The 20,896-nt window shown below is 48.7% G+C and overlaps 1 protein-coding gene and 1 long non-coding RNA gene across 2 annotated transcripts in view; one reads left to right on the top strand and one right to left on the bottom strand.

Moving 5' to 3' along the window:
- The window catches only part of myom3 (myomesin 3), a 32,498-nt gene extending 16,497 nt beyond the window's left edge, over positions 1-16,001 (bottom strand). The window contains exons 1-11 of the mRNA XM_030359154.1: positions 15,997-16,001; positions 15,156-15,355; positions 13,368-13,418; positions 12,273-12,400; positions 11,396-11,579; positions 10,394-10,568; positions 9,319-9,440; positions 6,311-6,498; positions 3,313-3,439; positions 2,019-2,200; positions 1,553-1,667 (exon numbers count right to left, since the gene is read on the bottom strand). Of these exons, the coding sequence (XP_030215014.1) occupies positions 1,553-1,667; positions 2,019-2,200; positions 3,313-3,439; positions 6,311-6,498; positions 9,319-9,440; positions 10,394-10,568; positions 11,396-11,579; positions 12,273-12,400; positions 13,368-13,418; positions 15,156-15,355; positions 15,997-16,001 (1,477 nt within the window). The remainder of the gene's footprint in view (positions 1-1,552; positions 1,668-2,018; positions 2,201-3,312; positions 3,440-6,310; positions 6,499-9,318; positions 9,441-10,393; positions 10,569-11,395; positions 11,580-12,272; positions 12,401-13,367; positions 13,419-15,155; positions 15,356-15,996) is intronic.
- Positions 16,002-17,705: 1,704 nt separating this feature from the next.
- LOC115545692 (uncharacterized) lies at positions 17,706-19,279 on the top strand. Its single transcript, XR_003977138.1, has 2 exons — positions 17,706-17,981; positions 19,015-19,279. It is a non-coding gene; the product is annotated as an uncharacterized LOC115545692 (long non-coding RNA).
- The last annotated feature ends 1,617 nt before the right edge of the window (positions 19,280-20,896 follow it).

Genomic DNA, 20,896 nt, shown 5'->3' with positions numbered 1-20,896 from the left:
AGCGCTGCTCTGACCGGGGGCCGCTCAGAGCGCTGTACAACACCGCCTCACACTCACCCATTCATCCACACATCCCCGGAGTCAGCCCCCCAGGGCGACAGCCAGCTGGTCAGGAGCAGTCAGTGTTGGGGGGCTTGCTCAGGGACACCTCCACACTCCGGGGATCGAACCAGCAACCCTCCGGTGACCGGCCGACCCTCTCTGCCTCGTAGGCCACATGCCGCCGACATGTTAGACCCTCGTGAGACCCGGGACTCTAGTCCCTCTGGGGGTCCGGGGTTCACCCCAGAGAGGACTGGGGGTCCATGGCTAACGACAGGTTAGACCCTCGTGAGACCCGGGACTCTATTCCCTCTGGGGGGTCCGGGGTTCACCCCAGAGAGGACTGGGGTTCCATGGCTAACGACGGACTCTGTGACATCATCAATAAACTAAACAGACAGACCAACAGACGATAACGTATTCAGAGACACTGGGCGTCTCGTCCCAGAGTCCTCCAGACTCGTGAGAGAATACAGATGAACTGTTTAGTATCCACTAGAATATGAGCAGGAGGGCAGCTGGTATTCAGACAGTTTGATGAAGACGAGCTGAGATACGCCGCTGGTGGTGGTGCACCCCCTCCAGGAGCAAATCCATGGGCCGGGCCTTCATTTACTGAAACCCTGGCTATATCCCATAATATATACCTTCTTAAAGGTACAGATTCCTCATTAAATTAAAGGGGGAGATGAAACCAGCAGATCTCTCGGTTGGAAACCCTCCCAGGTCATTCATTAGGCTTAGTTCATGGCACACACTTGAACAGACTTTAAGGGTGCACTCACACTAGGCCATCTGGCCGTGGCCGTTTTCACACCTAACCGTGCTCAAATCTGCCAGTGTGAGTGTGGCCAGTCTGGCCAGGCCAATTTGGCCACTTGGGAGAGGTGTGCTGCTACGGTACGGGCCGCTACGGTACAGATGCTAATGAGCCGACACTCGCACACGCACAGCTACGCAACCTGAGCTGGATGACGCATAGTCCATGCGACGACCACGGACATTAAACGGTAAACATGGCGTCAAGCGGTTCAACTGTTGGTGTGTTCTCTGTGTTGTTGTCCATTGTTGTTAAAACTCTAACTGGCGGCAGACTTTATTATTGTCCATGCAGCGGACGCTTGGTGATGACGTGTTACGACGTGATGACGTATGTACAAGAGCCTACCGTGGCCAGGCCACAGTTGCGACGGCCAACGGCCACCGCCAGATGGCCTAATGTGAGTGCACCCTAAATCTGCTTCAACACGTCGTAAATCACTCCTTCAAACAGAGATCTAAAGCAAGGCCGAGCACACTCATAACTGTTGAATCATTCGCTCAAAACCATTGCCAGATGCGGGGTTATTCATTTATTGGACTATAATGATGGGCAATTCATTTCAAAGCAAGTAATAATTTCAGTTAGATTTTAGATTGTAGTTACTGTTGGATGTGATTGGGGGAGTAGGGAGCCAATCTGCGAAAAGAGAAAAGAGATTGGTGTTCCTGATCCGTTCTATCGGCTCACCTGGTGGGGTCAGAGCTGTAATTGGCTCAGTGGGAAGGGAAGCCCCGCCCACTCCTGCTTGATTGACAGCCGACACACGGAATCGGTAGGTCTGTCCGGTCTTGAGTCCTGAAGCCTGGATGGGATGAGATGGTTAACCTGAATGGTCAATCATGATCTGACACTACCACTCAGCACAGTGAGACCAGTACCGCTCATCCCAGTGACACTACCACTCATCCCAATGAGACCAGTACCACTCAGCCCATTGAGACCAGTACCACTCAGCCCAGTGAGACCAGTACCACTCATCCCAGTGAGACCAGTACCACTCATCCCAGTGAGACCAGTACCCTCATCCCAGTGACACTACCACTCATCCCAATGAGACCAGTACCCCTAATCCCAGTGAGACCCTCATCCCAGTTGTGCGATGGCAGACTGGCTATCCCAGGCGGTCAGATGTTGGGAACAGAAAGCGTCTCACCTGGTAGAAGGTGTCTGTGATTGGCTGGTCATTGAGCACGGTCCAGCTCTCCGATTGGTCGTCTTGGCTGACGTGGAGCTGGTAGCCAATGAGAGGGCTGGCCCCCAGGTAGAGGGGCGGGACCCAGCGGAGGAGCAGCGAGTCTGACCGCACCTGGAGGGGCTGCAGGTCATAGGGAGGGCCTACACACACACACACACACACACACACACACACACACACACGCACACGCACACGCACACGCACACGCACACACAGACACACACACACACACACACACACACACACACACACGCACACACAGACACAGACACAGACACACACAGACACACAGACACACACACACATACACACACACACACAGACCACACACACACACACACACACACAGACACACACAGACACACACACACACACACACACACACACATAGACACACTCAGACACCACACACACACACACACACACACACAGACACACACACACACACACAGACACACACACACAGACACACACACACACAAACACCACACACACACACACACACACACACACAAAGACACACACACACACACACACACACACACAGACACCACACACACACACACGCACACACACACACACACACACAGTAACACTCACAAAGACACACACAGACACCACACACACACACACACTCAGACACAAACACACACACACACGTGTTCATTTTTAGGTCTTAGTGAGAGAGTGAGAGAGATATAGATCTGCTACATGCTTTCTGTGTGCTAGATGAGATCTGCCGGCTACATGCAGCGTGTGCAGCCTTCTATCTGCATGCTAGGGGCTATCATGCATGCTAGGTGCTATCTGCATGCTAGGTGCTATCTGCATGCTAGGTGCTATCATGCATGCTAGGTGCTATCTGCATGCTAGGTGCTCTCTGCATGCTAGGGGCTATCTGCATGCTAGGTGCTATCTGCAAGCTAGGGGCTATCTGCATGCTAGGTGCTATCTGCATGCTAGGTGCTCTCTGCATGCTATGTGCTATCTGCATGCTAGGTGCTATATGTGTGCTAGGGGCTATCTGCATGCTAGGTGCTATCTGCAGGCTAGTTCATAAATTATAAAATGTAAAACAGAAGTTAGAGAAGTGAGCAGAGAGAGGCTTTAATCGGATCTCCTAATTAGCTGCTTGACCAATTTGTTAAGCACTTAAATGTCCAAAGAATGTCGAGATAAAAGCCCCTCCTGGTGAACGGTACGGAGGGCCTCTCTGCGGGGCCCCTATAGACCCGGACCCCCGGGGCCTCACCTGGCTGCTCCCCGGTCCAGGCCTCACACAGGAAGGCCTCGCTGGGGCCCGAAGGGGCCCCCAGCCCCACCAGGTTGGCCCCGAACACACGGAACTGGTAGGAGGCGCCGGGGGCCAGGTCAGACACCTGCAACACACACACACACACGCACACACACAGACACACAGACGGACGCACACACGCACACACACAGACATACAGACGGACGGACGCACGCACACACACAGACGGACGCACTCACACAGACGGACGCACACACGCACATACACAGACACACAGACGGATGGACGCACGCACACACACAGACACACAGATGGACGCACACACACAGACACACAGATGGACGCACACACGCACACACACAGTCACATAGACGGACGCACACACACACAAAACAGACGCACGGACGGACGCACACACACAGGGACACACGGACGCACACACACTCACGGACGCACGCACAAACAGACACACACAGGGAAGCACACGCACACACACACGCACACATTGTGAGTGTGTGAGAGTGACAGGCTGAATGGTTCATCATGTGAGGAGAGTGACAGGCTGAATGGTTCATCATGTGAGGAGAGTGACAGGCTGAATGATTCATCATGTGAGGAGAGTGACAGGCTGAATGGTTCATCATGTGAGGAGAGTGACAGGCTGAATGGTTCCTCATGGGAGGAGAGTGACAGGGTGAATGGTTCGTCATGTGAGGAGAGTGACAGGCTGAATGGTTCGTCATGTGAGGAGAGTGACAGGTTGAATGGTTCATCATGTGAGGAGAGTGACAGGCTGAATGGTTCGTCATGTGTGGAGAGTGACAGGGTGAATGGTTCATCATGTGAGGAGAGTGACAGGCTGAATGGTTACTCATGTGAGGAGAGTGACAGGGTGAATGGTTCCTCATGTGAGGAGAGTGACAGGGTGAATGGTTTGTCATGATAGGAGAGTGACAGGCTGAATGGTTCATCATGCGAGGAGAGTGACAGGCTGAATGGTTCATCATGCGAGGAGAGTGACAGGCTGAATGGTTCCTCATGTGAGGAGAGTGACAGGGTGAATGGTTCATCATGATAGGAGAGTGACAGGCTGAATGGTTCATCATGCGAGGAGAGTGACAGGCTGAATGGTTCATCATGCGAGGAGAGTGACAGGGTGAATGGGCATCTCCTTTTCTTGGAGCCGCTTCTAAAACCGTCACCGTTGAAAACATTCCACACAACCGCTTCAATTGTAAACCAATTCTATTAAACCTCATGTTTAAACGCCTTCCCTTTTAAACGACTCTAAAAAACATAATACCCTGTTTCCTCTCTTTATTCAAACCTTTCTATTTTAAACTATCCTATCTTTAAACCCCTGCTTCTAATCCCCCTCTATCTAAAACCCAGATAAAGGACTTCTCTGTTACCCCTTCTATTTAAAAGCCTTTGGTCTACCTAAGGATCGAGCTGTATTAAACGGTGTCTGAGGTAGATGCTGCTCTTGTTGTTCCTCCTGCAGAAGGAGTCTTCCCCCTTCCAGATCGATAGTCCGCCTCCACCGGCCGCCAAATCATAGAAAGGATCCAGCGATCGATGGGCCGCAGTTCAGCTCTCCACCACCAGATGGCGGCAAGCTCTTACTCTAACAAGGAGCGGGACGGGAGACATACTGAATCACTCAGAGAGTGAGGGAGTGACTTCTCTATCTCTTCCTCTTCTAGCCCGTTCTTTCTTTCTTTCTTTCTTTCTTTCTTTCTTTCTTTCTTTCTTTCTTTCTTTCTTTCTTTCTTTCTTTCTTTCTTTCTTTCTTTCTTTCTTTCTTTCTTTCTTTCTTTCTTTCTTTCTTTCTTTCTTTCTTTCTTTCTTTCTCTCTTTTCTTCTTCTTCCCTGAGGGGCTGAACGACTACAGGAACTCAGACAAAGCCCCGCCCACAACACTCGTCATTCTCCTTGGTCTGATGCTGCGTTTTAATATCCATCCGTCTCGGAGGTCCGAGGACGTTGCCTAGCGACACGCACAAACAACCGAGATGGCGAACTCGGTTGAACTCAGTGGCTCCTGGACAAACACGCCCCTTTTCCTCGGACGGCGAACTCCCCATCTCGGTTGAACTCAGTGGTGACCGAGCAAAATTCCGAGACAGAATTCAAGATGGCTGCGCCCATTGTGACTTGAAGTATGAACTGTTTTCATTGCGCTTGGACCACTTTGGTGGTTTAAATGGCAATTTCAATCACTCGTATTACTGCAATACCTTACTGCGTCCGTATCTCTGCCTATGGCCTATAGCCTACTTATTTTGGAGCGCCTGGTCCTCGGCCAATGCTACCGCGACAACAGGGTGGTGTCCATGTTTTCCTCCAACGACCGAGCGAAATAATAAAACGCTTGAAGTGTGGGCGTGGCGTCAGATCCGAGATCCGAGTCGGTTCGCAGAGAATACTCGAACGCAGCATTTGTCTTAAGGGTCACTAACGTACGGCCCGCCTCCAGGAGCCACTGCGTCGACATGGACAAAGCCTGTTGCCTGGAGACCAGGTCGACATGGACAAAGCCTGTTGCCTGGAGACCAGGTCGACATGGACGTCCTGCCAGGTTCTAGTAGGTTCTTCTGACAAGCAGTTGTTTGTTTTAATCTCGGGACTGACTGACTGAGTACCTGAGGGAGAACCAGGACTGGCTGAGGACCTGAGAGAGAACCAGGACGAACGGTGGTGATGGAGGATACTGATGACTGATTGGTGGTTAATGATGACACTGATGACTGATTGGTGGTTAATGAGGATACTGATGACTGATTGGTGGTTAATGATGATACTGATGACTGATTGGTGGTTAATGATGATACTGATGACTGATTGGTGGTTAATGATGATACTGATGACTGATTGGTGGTTAATGATGATACTGATGACTGATTGGTGGTTAATGATGATACTAATGATTGATTGATGGTTAATGATGATACTGATGACTGATCGGTGGGGATGGATGATATCGGGGACCCACATGGTGGAGGCGTGTCTCAGCGGGTCTCTGGTTGACCTCTCTCCAGGGGTCCTGGTCGGGGCCCCTCTGGTCCAGGTAGTAGCCCAGCACGGGGGACCCCCCGTCGCAGGCGGGGGCCCTCCAGCTCAGGACCATCCCAGACCCCGAGCACGTCAGCAGGGAGAGGCCGGAGGGGGGCCCGGGGGCCCCTGGGTGCCGGAGAGAGGGGTCAGTGGGGTCTGGACCAGGTCTGGTACTGTCTAACCCCGACCTGCTCCTTAGTGACATGTCTCTGTACTGTCTAACCCCTACCTGCTCCTTAATGACCTGTCTCTGTACTGTCTAACCCCTACCTGCTCCTTAATGACCTGTCTGGACTGTCTAACCCCTACCTGCTCCTTAATGACCTCTCTGTACTGTCTAACCCCTACCTGCTCCTTAATGACTTGTCTCTGTACTGTCTAGCCCCTACCTGCTCCTTTATGACCTGTCTCTGTACTGTCTAACCCCTACCTGGTCCTTAATGACCTGTCTCTGTACTGTCTAACCCCTACCTGCTCCTTAATGACCTGTCTCTGTACTGTCTAACCCCTACCTGCTCCTTAATGACCTGTTTCTGTACTGTCTAACCCCTACCTGCTCCTTAACGACCTGTCTCTTGACTGTCTAACCCCTACCCGCTCCTTAACGACCTGTCTCTGTACTGTCTAACCCCTACCTGCTCCTTAATGACCTGTCTCTGTACTGTCTAACCCCTACCTGCTCCTTAATGACCTGTCTCTGTACTGTCTAACCCCTACCTGCTCCTTAATGACTTGTCTCTGTACTGTCTAACCCCTACCTGCTCCTTAATGACCTGTCTCTGTACCGTCTAACCCCTACCTAATCCTGCTATTGGCCCGTTAAGCCGCTGATGTAACTCTGCTTTGTCTGTGACAGACCACAGATGGAGGGCAGACCTTAACGCTAGCAGGAGAATCTAATTTGTGCGCCACAAATAAAATAACAGCAGAATAACGAGCTCCTCATTCGACCAGAGAGTTCCCTTAATGCGTGTCTTATAATGCGTTATAATATTGGCTTAAGGATCACATGCTCGTTCAGCGTGGGCTTTCGGCCAATCTGGGTGTCGTCTAACGTCTCTAATCGGTGATGGGACACTTGCAGCCCGACGGGATGTTTGTTAGTACAGCTGTGGTCCCAGTGATGAGGTGGAGATGATCCTCCTTCACTGAACCAGAGAACAGGAGGATCATCTCCACCTCATCACTGGGAACGCAGGGTGGAACTAGCCCCTCAGGGGGGTCTTCAAGGGGGTCCGTGAAACACAAGGGCCCCTGGTTCCAGTGACCCCTACCTGCTCCTTAACGACCTGTCTCTGTACTGTCTAACCCCTACCTGCTCCTTAATGACCTGTCTCTGTACTGTCTAACCCCTACCTGCTCCTTAATGACCTGTTTCTGTACTGTCTAACCCCTACCTGCTCCTTAACGACCTGTCTCTGTACTGTCTAACCCCTACCTGCTCCTTAATGACCTGTTTCTGTAATGTCTAACCCCTACCTGCTCCTTAATGACCTGTCTCTGTACTGTCTAACCCCTACCTGCTCCTTAACGACCTGTCTCTGTACTGTCTAACCCCTACCTGCTCCTTAATGACCTGTCTCTGTACTGTCTAACCCCTACCTGCTCCTTAACGACCTGTCTCTGTACTGTCTAACCCCTACCTGCTCCTTAATGACCTTTCTCTGTACTGTCTAACCCCTACCTGCTCCTTAATGACCTGTCTCTGTACTGTCTAACCTCTACCTGCTCCTTAATGACCTGTCTACTGTCTAACCCCTACCTGCTCCTTAATGACCTGTCTCTGTACTGTCTAACCCCTACCTGCTCCTTAATGACCTGTCTCTGTACTGTCTAACCCCTACCTGCTCCTTAATGACCTGTCTCTGTACTGTCTAACCCCTACCTGCTCCTTAATGACCTGTCTCTGTACTGTCTAACCCCTACCTGCTCCTTAATGACCTGTTTCTGTACTGTCTAACCCCTACCTGCTCCTTAATGACCTGTCTCTGTACTGTCTAACCCCTACCTGCTCCTTAATGACCTGTCTCTGTACTGTCTAACCTCTACCTGCTCCTTAATGACCTGTCTACTGTCTAACCCCTACCTGCTCCTTAATGACCTGTCTCTGTACTGTCTAACCCCTACCTGCTCCTTAATGACCTGTCTCTGTACTGTCTAACCCCTACCTGCTCCTTAATGACCTGTCTCTGTACTGTCTAACCCCTACCTGCTCCTTAATGACCTGTCTCTGTACTGTCTAACCCCTACCTGCTCCTTAATGACCCGTTTCTGTACTGTCTAACCCCTACCTGCTCCTTAACGACCTGTCTCTGTACTGTCTAACCCCTACCTGCTCCTTAATGACCTGTCTCTGTACTGTCTAACCCCTACCTGCTCCTTAACGACCTGTCTCTGTACCGTCTAACCCCTACCTAATCCTGCTATTGGCCCGTTATTGGCCGCTGATGTAACTCTGCTTTGTCTGTGACAGACCACAGATGGAGGGCAGACCTTAACGCGAGGAGAATCTAATTTGTGCGCCACAAATAAAATAACAGCAGAATAACGAGCTCCTCATTCGACCAGAGAGTTCCCTTAATGCGTGTCTTATAATGCGTTATAATATTGGCTTAAGGATCACATGCTCGTTCAGCGTGGGCATTCGGCCAATCTGGGTGTCGTCTAACGTCTCTGATCGGTGATGGGACACCTGCAGCCCGACGGGATGTTTGTTAGTACAGCTGTGGTCCCAGTGATGAGGTGGAGATGATCCTCCTTCACTGAACCAGAGAACAGGAGGATCATCTCCACCTCATCACTGGGAACGCAGGGTGGAACTAGCCCCTCAGGGGGGTCTTCAAGGGGGTCCGTGAAACACAAGGGCCCCTGGTTCCAGTGAGGAGGACTATCTCTGACTATCGGGCCCTATCTCTCTGACTGACCCCTCCCCACGCTGGTACTCACGGATGGCGGCCCGGACCCGGACGGGGGGGGACTGCTGGGAGTAAGCGCTGGTCCCAGCACGGCCCACCGCCTTCACCCGGAACACGTAGTCCTGCTGGGTCTGGAGGCCGTGGGCCGTGAAACTGGACCGGGGGGACCCACACACACACGGGAACACGCTTTAGTCTGACCTGGTTACTCTCCCGGCCCTGGTCTGTGGTTTGGTTTGTGCCGGGCGGCATCTTGTGAGGCGGAGGCAGCAGACAGAGGCAGCGACCTCTAAAGATGGCGTCCGGCGCAGCGTTCGACCTCACGGTCCCTCTTGTGTTTGTGTTACGCTGCCTTCATCTTCTACCTCAACCCTTTCTCATTGGCTCATTTAACCTGTCGCTCAGGACTCACATGCATTAAGACCGGCTTCTCATTGGCTCAGGGTCTATGCCTGCCTTTCCCCGCAACCAAACAACTGTAGATGTTTCTTCCTGAAGGGCTCGTGCATTTGTATATCTTGTCATGTATTTTCTATCTGTGGGTTTCACCTCATCACTGTGCTAGCCCGAGTGGGGTTAGCCTTCTGCCTAGCGTCACCCCAGGTTTACACACTACACGAAAAGCAGCTTGGGGTGTCTGGAAAAAGTGCTAAGTAAACGCAATTAATTACTCTGATTCTTATTAGTATCCAGAGAGTTTCCTAACGACGACTAATGAAGAGTCCTGCGTGTTTGTTTAATGGGACCTGAAAATGAACAGAATGCAGTCTGAGAACAGGAGGAGAGTATTCTCCGGTACGCAGAACATGGCCTTCTCTAAAGCCTCTTTGGTGGAGTCTGCAGAGGTCCCTTATAGCAGTTACAGTCTCGGGAAAATGACCTCACAGCAGCGCTTAACCCTGAACCTTGAATCAATGAGTAGGAACTCTCCAACCCAGAGGTGAGAAACCTTGAGAACAAACCAGAGGAATCCTTCCTCCCAGGGGAGGTCAGGATGGAATATGAGGACATGCAACACCAATACGAGGCGAGCTAGCAGGTTTACCTGTAGCAGTAGTAATATATGTATCTTTTCTTTGGCAGTAGTCCTAGTGTCCCTTTAGTACCGTGTGCTGGAGATGGGCTTGTTGTTGATGGTGTTCCACTGGCCGGACCCGGTCAGGCTGTAGTACAGGTAGTACCCTAGAACCTCCTGGCCACCGGGGGGCGCCTCCCAGTGGAGATCCACCGAGCTGTCAGAGTCCCTGAAGACCAGCAGCGAGTGGGGAGGAGCCGTGACCTCTGGGGGAGCAAACGCAACCTTCTGGAGCCTCTAGCCACCAAACACAACCTTCTAGAGCAGCTAGCCACCAAACACAACCTTCTGGAGCCTCTAGCGACCAAACACAACCTTCTGGAGCCTCTAGCCACCAAACACAACCTTCTAGAGCCTCTAGCCACCAAACACAACCTTCTGGAGCCTCTAGCCACCAAACACAACCTTCTAGAGCAGCTAGCAAACAAACACAACCTTCTAGAGCAGCTAGCAACACAACACAACCTTCTAGAGCAGCTAGCCACCAAACACAACCTTCTGGAGCCTCTAGCCACCAAACACAACCTTCTAGAGCAGCTAGCCACCAAACACAACCTTCTGGAGCCTCTACCAACCAAACACAACCTTCTAGAATAGCTAGCCACCAAACACAACCTTCTGGAGCAGCTAGCAATCAAACACAACCTTCTGGAGCCTCTAGCAACCAAACACAACCTTCTAGAATAGCTAGCAACCAAAAACAACCTTCTAAAGCAGCTAGCCACCAAACACAACCTTCTGGAGCCTCTAGCCACCAAACACAAACTTCTAGAGCAGCTAGCCACCAAACACAACCTTTTAAAGCAGTTGGCCACCAGACACAACCTTCTAGAGCAGTAGAAATAAGATGCAGTCATTGCTACTAACCAACAAACAAAGAAACAAACTAACCAAGTTACTCTAACTATAGCTAGCTCCCTCACTCACCGACTCACTACCTGACTGACTGGTTTCCTGACCTCCTGACCCACTCTTTGGTCAGCTGACTGACCTGGGGGCGGGGCTGAGTGACCTAGGGGCGGGGCTGACTGACCTGGGGGCGGGGCCAGCTCCAGCAGCCCGCTGGCCTCTGACGGCTCGCTGACGCCGTGCTTGTTGACGGAGCGCGTGCGGAAGCGGTACTGCCCCCCCCGCTGGAGGTCAAAGACGGGGAACCGCGGCGAGGAGACCCCCGCGCCCACACTGGCCCTCTCCCATCGGCCCCCCTCCCCCATGGACTGGGAACGGAGAGATTATCATCAGCATCCACACACATCATCATCATCATCATCATCATCATCATCATCATCATCATCATTATCATCATCATCATCATCATCATCACGGTATGGACGATGTCATCAGAACACAGCATGACCTCATCAGAACACAACATGATGTCATCAGAACACACAACATGATGTCATCAGAACGCAACATGATGTCATCAGAACACAACATGACATCATAAGAACACAACATGATGTCATCAGAACACAACATGACCTCATCAGAACACAACATGACGTTATCAGAACACAACATGATGTCATCAGAACACAACATGACATCATCAGAACACAACATGATGTCATCAGAACACAACATGATGTCATCAGAACACAACATGATGTCATCAGAACACAACATGACATCATCAGAACACAACATGATTTCATCAGAACACATACCAATGACGATGTGCGTGTGTGTGTCTGTATGCGTGTGTGTGTGAGCGTGTGTGCGCGTGCGTGTGTTCCTCTGTGCGTATGTGCGTGTGTGTGTCTGTATGCGTGTGTGTGTGAGCGTGTGTGCGTGTGTTCCTGTGTGCGTATGTGCGTGTGGGTGTGTATGCGTGTGTTCCTGTGTGTGTGTGTGTGTGTGTGTGTGTGTTCCTGTGTGCGTGCCTGTGTGTGTGTGTGTGTTCTGACCCGCTCCACGTAGTAGGTGAGGGGTTCTGGTCCGCGGGGGTCCGGTTCGCTCCAGCTCAGGACCAGGTAGGTGCTGCTCACCTGGCAGGAGGTCAGCTGGGTGGGGGGGAGGGGCAGCCTCACCTCACCTGGGGGGGGGATCATATGAACCAGGGGAGGGGGGGGGGTCACATGAACCAGGGGAGGGGAGGGGGGGGGGTCACATGAACCAGGGGAGGGGAGGGGGGGGGGGGTCACATGAACCAGGGGAGGGGGGGGGGGGAGTGATCACATGAACAGGGGAGTGATCACATGAACAGGGGGGTGATCACATGAACAGGGGAGTGATCACATGAACAGGGGGGTGATCACATGAACAGGGGGGTGATCACATGAACAGGGGGGTGATCACATGAACAGAGGGGTGATCACATGAACAGGGGGGTGATCACATGAACAGGGGGGTGATCACATGAACAGAGGGGTGATCACATGAACAGGGGGGTGATCACATGAACAGGGGGGTCATCACATGAACAGGGGGAGTGATCACATAAACGGGGAGTGATCACATGAACAGGGGGAGTGATCACATGAACAGGGGGGTCATCACATGAACAGGGGGAGTGATCACATGAACAGGGGAGTGATCACAAGAACAGGGGGAGTGATCACATGAACAGGGGGGTGATCACATGAACAGGCCCGTGTCCTCCTGCTCCTCATCCTGAACTTGGTGGTCGCCTGCTCTGAGGGGCTCACACCCGCAGGTCAGAGGTCAGCTGACTCTGAAACAGGTCACCTGACTCACTGACCGAGCTCTGTGTTGACTGGTTAACGGCTGACCTGTCACCTGACTCACTGACCGAGCTCTGTGTTGACTGGTTAACGGCTGACCTGTCACCTGACTCGCTGACCGAGCTCTGTGTTGACTGGTTAACGGCTGACCTGTCACCTGACTCGCTGACCGAGCTCTGTGTTGACTGGTTAACGGCTGACCTGTCACCTGACTCGCTGACCGAGCTCTGTGTTGACTGGTTAACGGCTGACCTGAGCGGACTGTTTAACCCGCGCAGGTGAGGATGATGATGACAACGACAGAAACAAGCAGCAAACCTTCCAGCTGGTCCTTAGTGATGAAGATCTGCCCTCTATCAGACTGCACCACTGGAGAGAGAGAGAGGGGGGGGAGGGAGAGAGAGCGAGAGAGAGGGGGGGGAGAGAGAGAGAGAGAGAGAGAGGGGGAGAGAGAGAGGGGGAGAGGGGGAGGAGAGGGAGAGGGGGAGAGAGAGAGAGGAGGGAGAGGGGGAGAGAGAGAGAGAGAGGGGGGAGGGAGAGAGAGCGAGAGAGAGGGGGGGAGAGAGAGAGGGGGAGGAGAGGGAGTGGAGGTAGAGATGTAGTGAAGGCCAGTACAGGTCCCATCCTGTCTGTATCAGTATCAGGAATGCAGATTCATTTATATAACACCGTGAAAACGTCAGTAGTTTTAGGGTGAGGGGAGAGAGAGAGGGGGAGAGGGAGAGAGAGGGGGGGAGAGAGAGAGAGAGAGGGGGGGGAGGGAGAGAGAGAGAGGGAGGAGAGGGAGTGGAGGTAGAGATGTAGTGAAGGCCAGTACAGGTCCCATCCTGTCTGTATCAGTATCAGGAATGCAGATTCATTTATATAACGCCGTGAAAACATCAGTAGTTTTAGGGTGAGGGGAGAGAGAGAGGGGGAGAAGGAGAGACAGGGGGGGGAGAGAAGGAGGGGGAGAGGGAGAGGGAGAGAGAGAGGGAGAGAGAGGGAGAGAGAGAGAGAGAGGGGGAGAGAGAGAGGCGGGGGAGAAGGATAGAGAGTGAGAGGAGGGAGAGATAGAGAGGGGGGGCGAGACGAGAGAGAAAGGGGGAGAGAGAGTGAAAAGAGGGAGAGAATGAGAGAGAGAGAGAGGAGGGAGAGAGAGGGAGAGTGGAGGGGGAGAGAGAGAGAGAGCTCCTGGTGGGACCTTCAGTCCGTCCTTCATGACTTAAATGATCCACAGAACGAGTGTGTGTGTGTGTGTGCGCGCGCGCGAGCGTGTGTGTGTGTGTGTGTGTGTGTGTGTGCGTGTGTGTGGGTGCGTGTGTATGTGCGTGCATGTGCGTGTGTGTGTGTGTTCTTGAGTGTTTGTGTGTGTATGTGTGTGTGCGTGGGTGCGTGTGTAAGTAAGTAAGTACATTTAAAAACAGTTTTCCCTTGCCAAAGTGCTGTGCATGGTGCAAAAAGGCATATAAAGGAACACATACCACATGCATAGACAGTACATGAAAAACATAAAAGTAAACATATCACCAAAGGGGAGGAAGGGCCAGGGAGGAGAGGTGTGCTTTGAGCCTCCATTTAAAAATGGTGACGGAAGCAGCGTTTTTTAATTTAAGGCGGCAGTTCATTCCAAAGGCGGGGGTACGTTCGTGCGTGTGCGTGTGTGAGTGTTATAGCTGAGGAGGACTGTCAATCAACCATCGTGCCTCAAAAATGGCCAATCCCAGGAGAGCCCGCCCTGCCTTGGTTCCCTCCCCCATAGTGCCAAAATTAAATTTGAGCGAGAGAGCAGAACATCATTCGAGAGCGGCTGTAGCGCGAGAGGCTGTTTTGTGCGACTGAAGTTATTCCCCCCCTCGCGCTTGCAGCGAGGTAATGCTCTCGAGGAGCTGTTCTCCTCGCTCGGGGAGCAGCGCTCTGAGTGCGCGCGCTCGCAGTCAATATCTACGCTTGTGAAATAATAATGTACGCCCGAATGCATGTTTTATCACATTAGTGCTTTACGGCACGAATGTGTCGCCATAGTGTGTGTGTGTGTGTTCTTAGTGTGTTTGTGTGTGTATGTGTGTGTGTGTGTGTGGGTGCGTGTGTGTGTGTGCGTGTGTGTGTGCGTGCGTGTGTGCGTACCTGTGGTCCTGCTGGCCTCCAGGGGGTCGGAGGTCAGGATGGGCGCGGTGGGTTTGGACCAGCGCCCAGCGCCCGCTTGATTGACAGCACACACCCGGAAGCGGTAGGAAGTCCCGCCCCTAAGCCCTGACACCGGGAAGTGACACGCCTTCTGCAGGGCGGGATTACAGCGTTCCCATTGGCCGGCAGCCACATCACATCTGTAGGGGGAGAGAAGGAGGGAGGGAGGGGGGGAGAGGGGGAGGAAGGAGAGAGAGGGGATACTGAGGTATCACTTTATTTTATTTTCAATTTCAGGAGAGAAATAGGGGTAACACTTTACAATAAGGTGCCATAATAAATAGCAAACTAGTAATTTCCTAACCCTTTGTTAATATTTGTTAATTGTTACTAAAATATCTATTTGGCACGTTAATAGTTAATAGTTTTTTCATCATTCATCATTAGTTGTTTGCATAACCCTAGCCTAACCCTAACACACGACCCTAACCCTAACCCTAGCCCTAACCCTAACCATAATACACGGCCCTAACCCTAACCATAACACACGGCCCTAACCTAACCCTAGCACACAACCCCTAACCCTAACACTAACCAGTGACACTCAGTGAGCAGTGAAAAAAAACGATTAACTCATGCCAAATAGATATATTAGTAAAGATTAATAAATATTAACAAAGGGTTAGGCTAGTTTGCTATTTATTATGGCACCTTATTATCAAGTGTTACCGAAATAGGTTACTATTCGATTAATCGGGATCAAAACTTTTAATCTTTGCCCAGCCCTAATTATGACATTATCGGCTCTGTCATTACATTTTTAGCCAAATCTGCAAGCTACCTCATTTTGCTCTGAAGAAACCTAGAGTAAAAGTAAAGCCTTTTTTATGAAACTGCGCAAAGTGCTCTCCGTAGCCACTCAGAACGATGGAGACCGCGGGTCTGTCGTTGGTCAGCTAACGTCTTTTTACCGCAGCCCCTAGTGTTCCAGCGGTGTACTGCAATACCATACTTTGAACTGCAACGCAGAACTTTGAAAGGCTCAGGACTCTTTTGAAGCGTCTGCGTGGTCACTCACGGAGTTGGATACACAGAGTACTAACGGAACCCTAAGAGTTACATATAAATCCAACTTGAACAGATATTTAAGCATGTGTCGAACTGCAATATTGAGGCTAATCTTGACAGTTTCTCTCCAGTAATTGAAGATGAAATAAAGTTATTCCTCAGTTATTACATTATTGGCTCAGTTATTACATTTTCAAAGGATTTTTTTAATGCAAAGCCAATAATGCAATAACGAGCCAGTAACGTAATACGTTATTATATTATTGGCAAAAAGTCATACGTTATTGCCAAACCAATTTTATTACAATATTGACAATTTATTACGTTATTGTCTTTATTACATTTTGATTATGACGTTATTGGCCGTCATTACATTATTGGTTGCTACAAGCTGCAAACCAGATTTGCGGCAGGGGGATATGGGCTACCGTGTCCTGTATTTATTTTAAATGTATGCCTTCACTCCACGATGATCTGCCGCATGTCTTGCCAAATAAATCCATTGCAAGGCAAGAAGAAGCAGGTCTTCCTGCCACTGAACATTGGCCTCCGCACTGCCAGTGCATTCCTCAGCTTTCCCCTTCACTGATTAAGTTATGATTGCCCGTCTTATCTTGTCTCATCTTGAATATCAAAGACTACACAACAAAAATGTTCTTACCACAGGTCGCACTACACAGCGAACCCAGACAAACTTAACACATCACAACTGAACATTAAGAGCTGAACGTATAGACCTGAACTCATAAAACCAACGAAATCGTACTAAACATGTTGATCAGAGCGTTTAAAAACGTATTTAACCCAATTTATTTTAACAGAAACTGTAGATCCGTCGAAGCGTCTGCGTGGCCACGGAGTTGGATACACAGAGTACTATAACGAAACCCTAAGAGTTACATATGAATCCAAACTGACCACATATGTAAGGATGTGTTGCAAGACGCAATATAAAGGCTATGTGTGACAGTTTCACTCCAGAAATCGAAGATAAAATAAAGTGATACCTCACTTATTACATCATTGGCTTAGTTATTACATTTTCAAAGGATTTTTTAATACAAAGCCAATAACGTAATACGTTATTACATGGCAATAAGTCATGTCCTTTATTTCATTTAATGTATGCCTTCACTCCATGATGATCTGCAGGATGTCTTGCCATATAAATCCATTGTCAGGCAAGAAGAAGCAGGTCTTTCTGCAACCGAACATTGGCCTCCGCACTGCCGGTGCATTCCTCAGCTTTCCCCTCCACTGATTAAGTTATGACTGCCCGTCTTATTTTGTCTCCTCTTGTGTTATCTTAAAGTGTAAATCTGACGAAAATTGAACACAGGGACTTTGTTTTGGCATACATCAAATAAGCCCTTCAGATACTTTTTTCATTGCCAATCGAGTATAGAGTTTGCCCGGCAGAATATTTGGCTTCCATGTTATTGTTTAGGGGCACCGCGAACGCTTCTAAATTAGGGTGACCAGACGTCCCCGATTTCCGGGGACAGTCCCAGTTTTCGGTGATCTGTCCCCGGTCAAAGCTGTCCCCGGAAATGTCCCCGATTTTGACACTGAATGGGGGGGAAATGCGCGCAGACAAAAACACCAGTTATTACGGTAGTCATTTAACGCATCACCAGAGAAGACGTCGTATGACGTACAGACGTTATCAGGACGTATGACCAGACGCAGCAGTCCAAAACAACAACAATCTAGAGGCGGCAAAAAATGAAAAAGAGAAGATCAGCGGTCTCATAAATGGTATGTTGTGTATGAACTTATTTATTTTGTGTGAATTGGCAGTAGACTTGGCTGTGTGTGTGTGTGTGTGTGTGTGTGTGTGTGTGTGTGTGTGTGTGTGTGTGTGTGTGTGTGTGTGTGTGTGTGTGTGTGTGTGTGTGTGTGTGTGTGTGTGTGTATGTGAGAAGTGATGTAACGTTAAAAAATAAGTATGATTGTTTATCTGAACTGAAGACCTAACGTAACGTAATAAAAGTCAGTGAACGTTAACATCATGACAATGTTTTCATATCTGTCATTAGTGAAGCTGTAATGTTAACGTTAGCATGAGATTACCAGGTGATGGCATTGTATGTGGCTCTGTTTTGGAAGAGGGGGAGGTGGAAGACTGTTTTGGTAGCATATGATTTTCCTGTAGGCATAGTGACCTGAGACTGTTAAAATAATAATAATGATGATATTATTAATTAATAATAAATTAATTAATAATAAGTCAATGGTTGATAGTTGTGTGTGTTAGGCTGCTGTTTTTTGTGTCGGGCTGTGTGGGTAACCAATGACTGTAGTAGTTATAAATGCAGACCATTTGATTAGCTGATGCCCTGAGTCACTGTTTTATGTGTCACTGTTTTTAGTAAAGGTATAATAAATAAATAAATAAATAAATAAATAAATAAATAAATAAACAACAGTGAAGGAGAGAAGATGAAAAGAGCAGAGAATAGTGTGGAAAGGCGGAAATAAAGAAGTAAACAACAGAGGGAAGCTAAGGAGAGAAGAAAGAAGGGTGAAGAAAAGAAAAGCATTGAAGGAGAAGAGAACAGACGAGAGTATTACATCTTTTTATATGTTTTGGTAATTATTATTAATTACATCTTGATGATATTTACTAGCTACTGGTCTGGCAGCTGTCTTTGCACATGACACTTAACTTTGGAAGAGAGATTTTTTTCTCATGACGTATTATTCTATATTTGTGTTTTTGACACTGATGTGCACTACTGATACATGATATTTGTGGTTGCTGATATTTTGATTTATTAACCTTTTGCAGGGGCGCCACCAGGGATGTTGGGCCCCATGAAAAGATATCACACTGGGTCCCACCATCTCACACAGGCAACGCCAACCATGTGCAGTTTCTGTAACCACACCTGAAGGCTTCAATTATCTTATAGTCCGATACTAACTTTACAATATCTGCTGACACTGAGCTGTGATAATATAACACTGTGAAGACATGCAGGAAACATTCTGCATACTGATAAAGTGTTTGTTTAATTATAAATTTGATTTTCTATTAAAATCCATTAATGATGTTTCTTTATTAACATAACTAATGTTCTAATATTTTTTCAGGGCCCCTGTCAGTCACTGGCCCACAGAATTGTCCTAACTTTTCGCCCCCTAATGGCGCCTCTGACCTTTTGTGTAGTAAAAGCTGGTTAAAATACATGAAAAAGTACTTGTCCCCATTTTTTATTTCATAATGATAACATATAAGGATTTTTCCCCGCCGCATTGAAAATGTCCCCGATTTTCATTTCAGAAATCTGGTCACCTTATTCTAAATCTGCAATTTTTTAACCACTAATATTGCTCAAAATAGCACCAAACCTCTGCAGTAGATTGATAAGGGTCCCTAATACCTACACATAAAACAAAGCATCAACAACTTAGTTATCGTACCAGAAGTTTCTTAAAAAAAGACTGTTTTCCAAGTCTGTGCCTTATTTGTAGGTCCATGTTTCCAGGAAGTCCATATAAGTCGATTAACTGCTACCGTAAATAATATAATAGAGACGCAAACAAATTTAAAACAGCCAAGTATCAAGAGGGGGTTTGTTGGCGCCTCTATTATATGATATTGTAGAACTGTTTCAGGAAGTATGCAAGAGCAGTTAACTTCCCAAAAATGGAATATTACTTCCCGGGCAAATGGAATAAAGAAAATTCATTATTCTTTAATAAGGGCGGTCTCAGTGCTGTGCAGGGGTCAAAATCCTGATTGGAAGGTGTCATACTAACCAGTTGATGCCAGGAAGTGATTAAGTTGCTGGAGGACAACTTTCTCAATGATTTTACTTATGAAGGGTAGATTTGATATTGGTCTTTAGTTGTTAATAATAGAGGCATCTAGGCTCCGCTTTTTAAAAAGGGGTTTAATAACTGCAGTTTTCAAGGCTTTTGGGAAGTTGCCTGACTGGAGAGAGTTGTTAACTATCTGCAATATGTCTACTGCTAGGCAGTCAAAAATATTCTTAAAGAGGTTGGTAGGTAAAGTATCAAGGCAACAGGTGGATGGCTTTAGTTGTGTCACAGTTTCCACAAGAGTTTGAGAATCTATAACATTAAAGCATGCCATCCCAGCCACGTTACTTTTGCCTGAACAGGGTGGTAGTCCAACATATTTGTTTGAAGTGAAGATATTGATGGCGCGTCTGATGCCTTAAATTTTATCAGTATAAAAAGCTGCAAAATCATTGCATTTCTGCGTGGAATGGAGATCAGGTGGAATTTGTGTTGGGGGGTTGGTCAGTCTGTCAACAGTTGCAAATAGGGTTTTTGCATTATTAGTAGTGGTGGGCATAGATAATTTTTTTTAATCTAGATGAATCTAGATTAATTCAATCCGTGTACAGAGGCATATTGGCGATAGGAAAGTCCAAGGCTTTTGCTGCGGTCTGATCCGGGAGTCATAAAAAGTGCCAAAATGTATTGTTGAATCGAGCGATGGAGGACGACGGAAACAAACTATATATGGTTGAGTATTATGATCATGAAATAAAATAAAATACATTGATGAATGAAGAACGATGAATCAAGTAGTTTTTTTTCAATGCCTAGCAGAGCTTCGGGAAACATGACCTCTCTCTCTGCTGCCTCTCTCTAAAGAAAAACTGTTAAATGTATTGGTAGCACTTTATAATAAGGTG

The sequence above is a fragment of the Gadus morhua genome, chromosome 6, assembly GCF_902167405.1.
Source record: "Gadus morhua chromosome 6, gadMor3.0, whole genome shotgun sequence".
In the NCBI taxonomy this organism is placed as follows: Eukaryota; Metazoa; Chordata; class Actinopteri; order Gadiformes; family Gadidae; genus Gadus; species Gadus morhua.
Note: the sequence above shows the minus strand (reverse complement) of the source record. Positions and strands in the feature narration are given on the sequence as shown.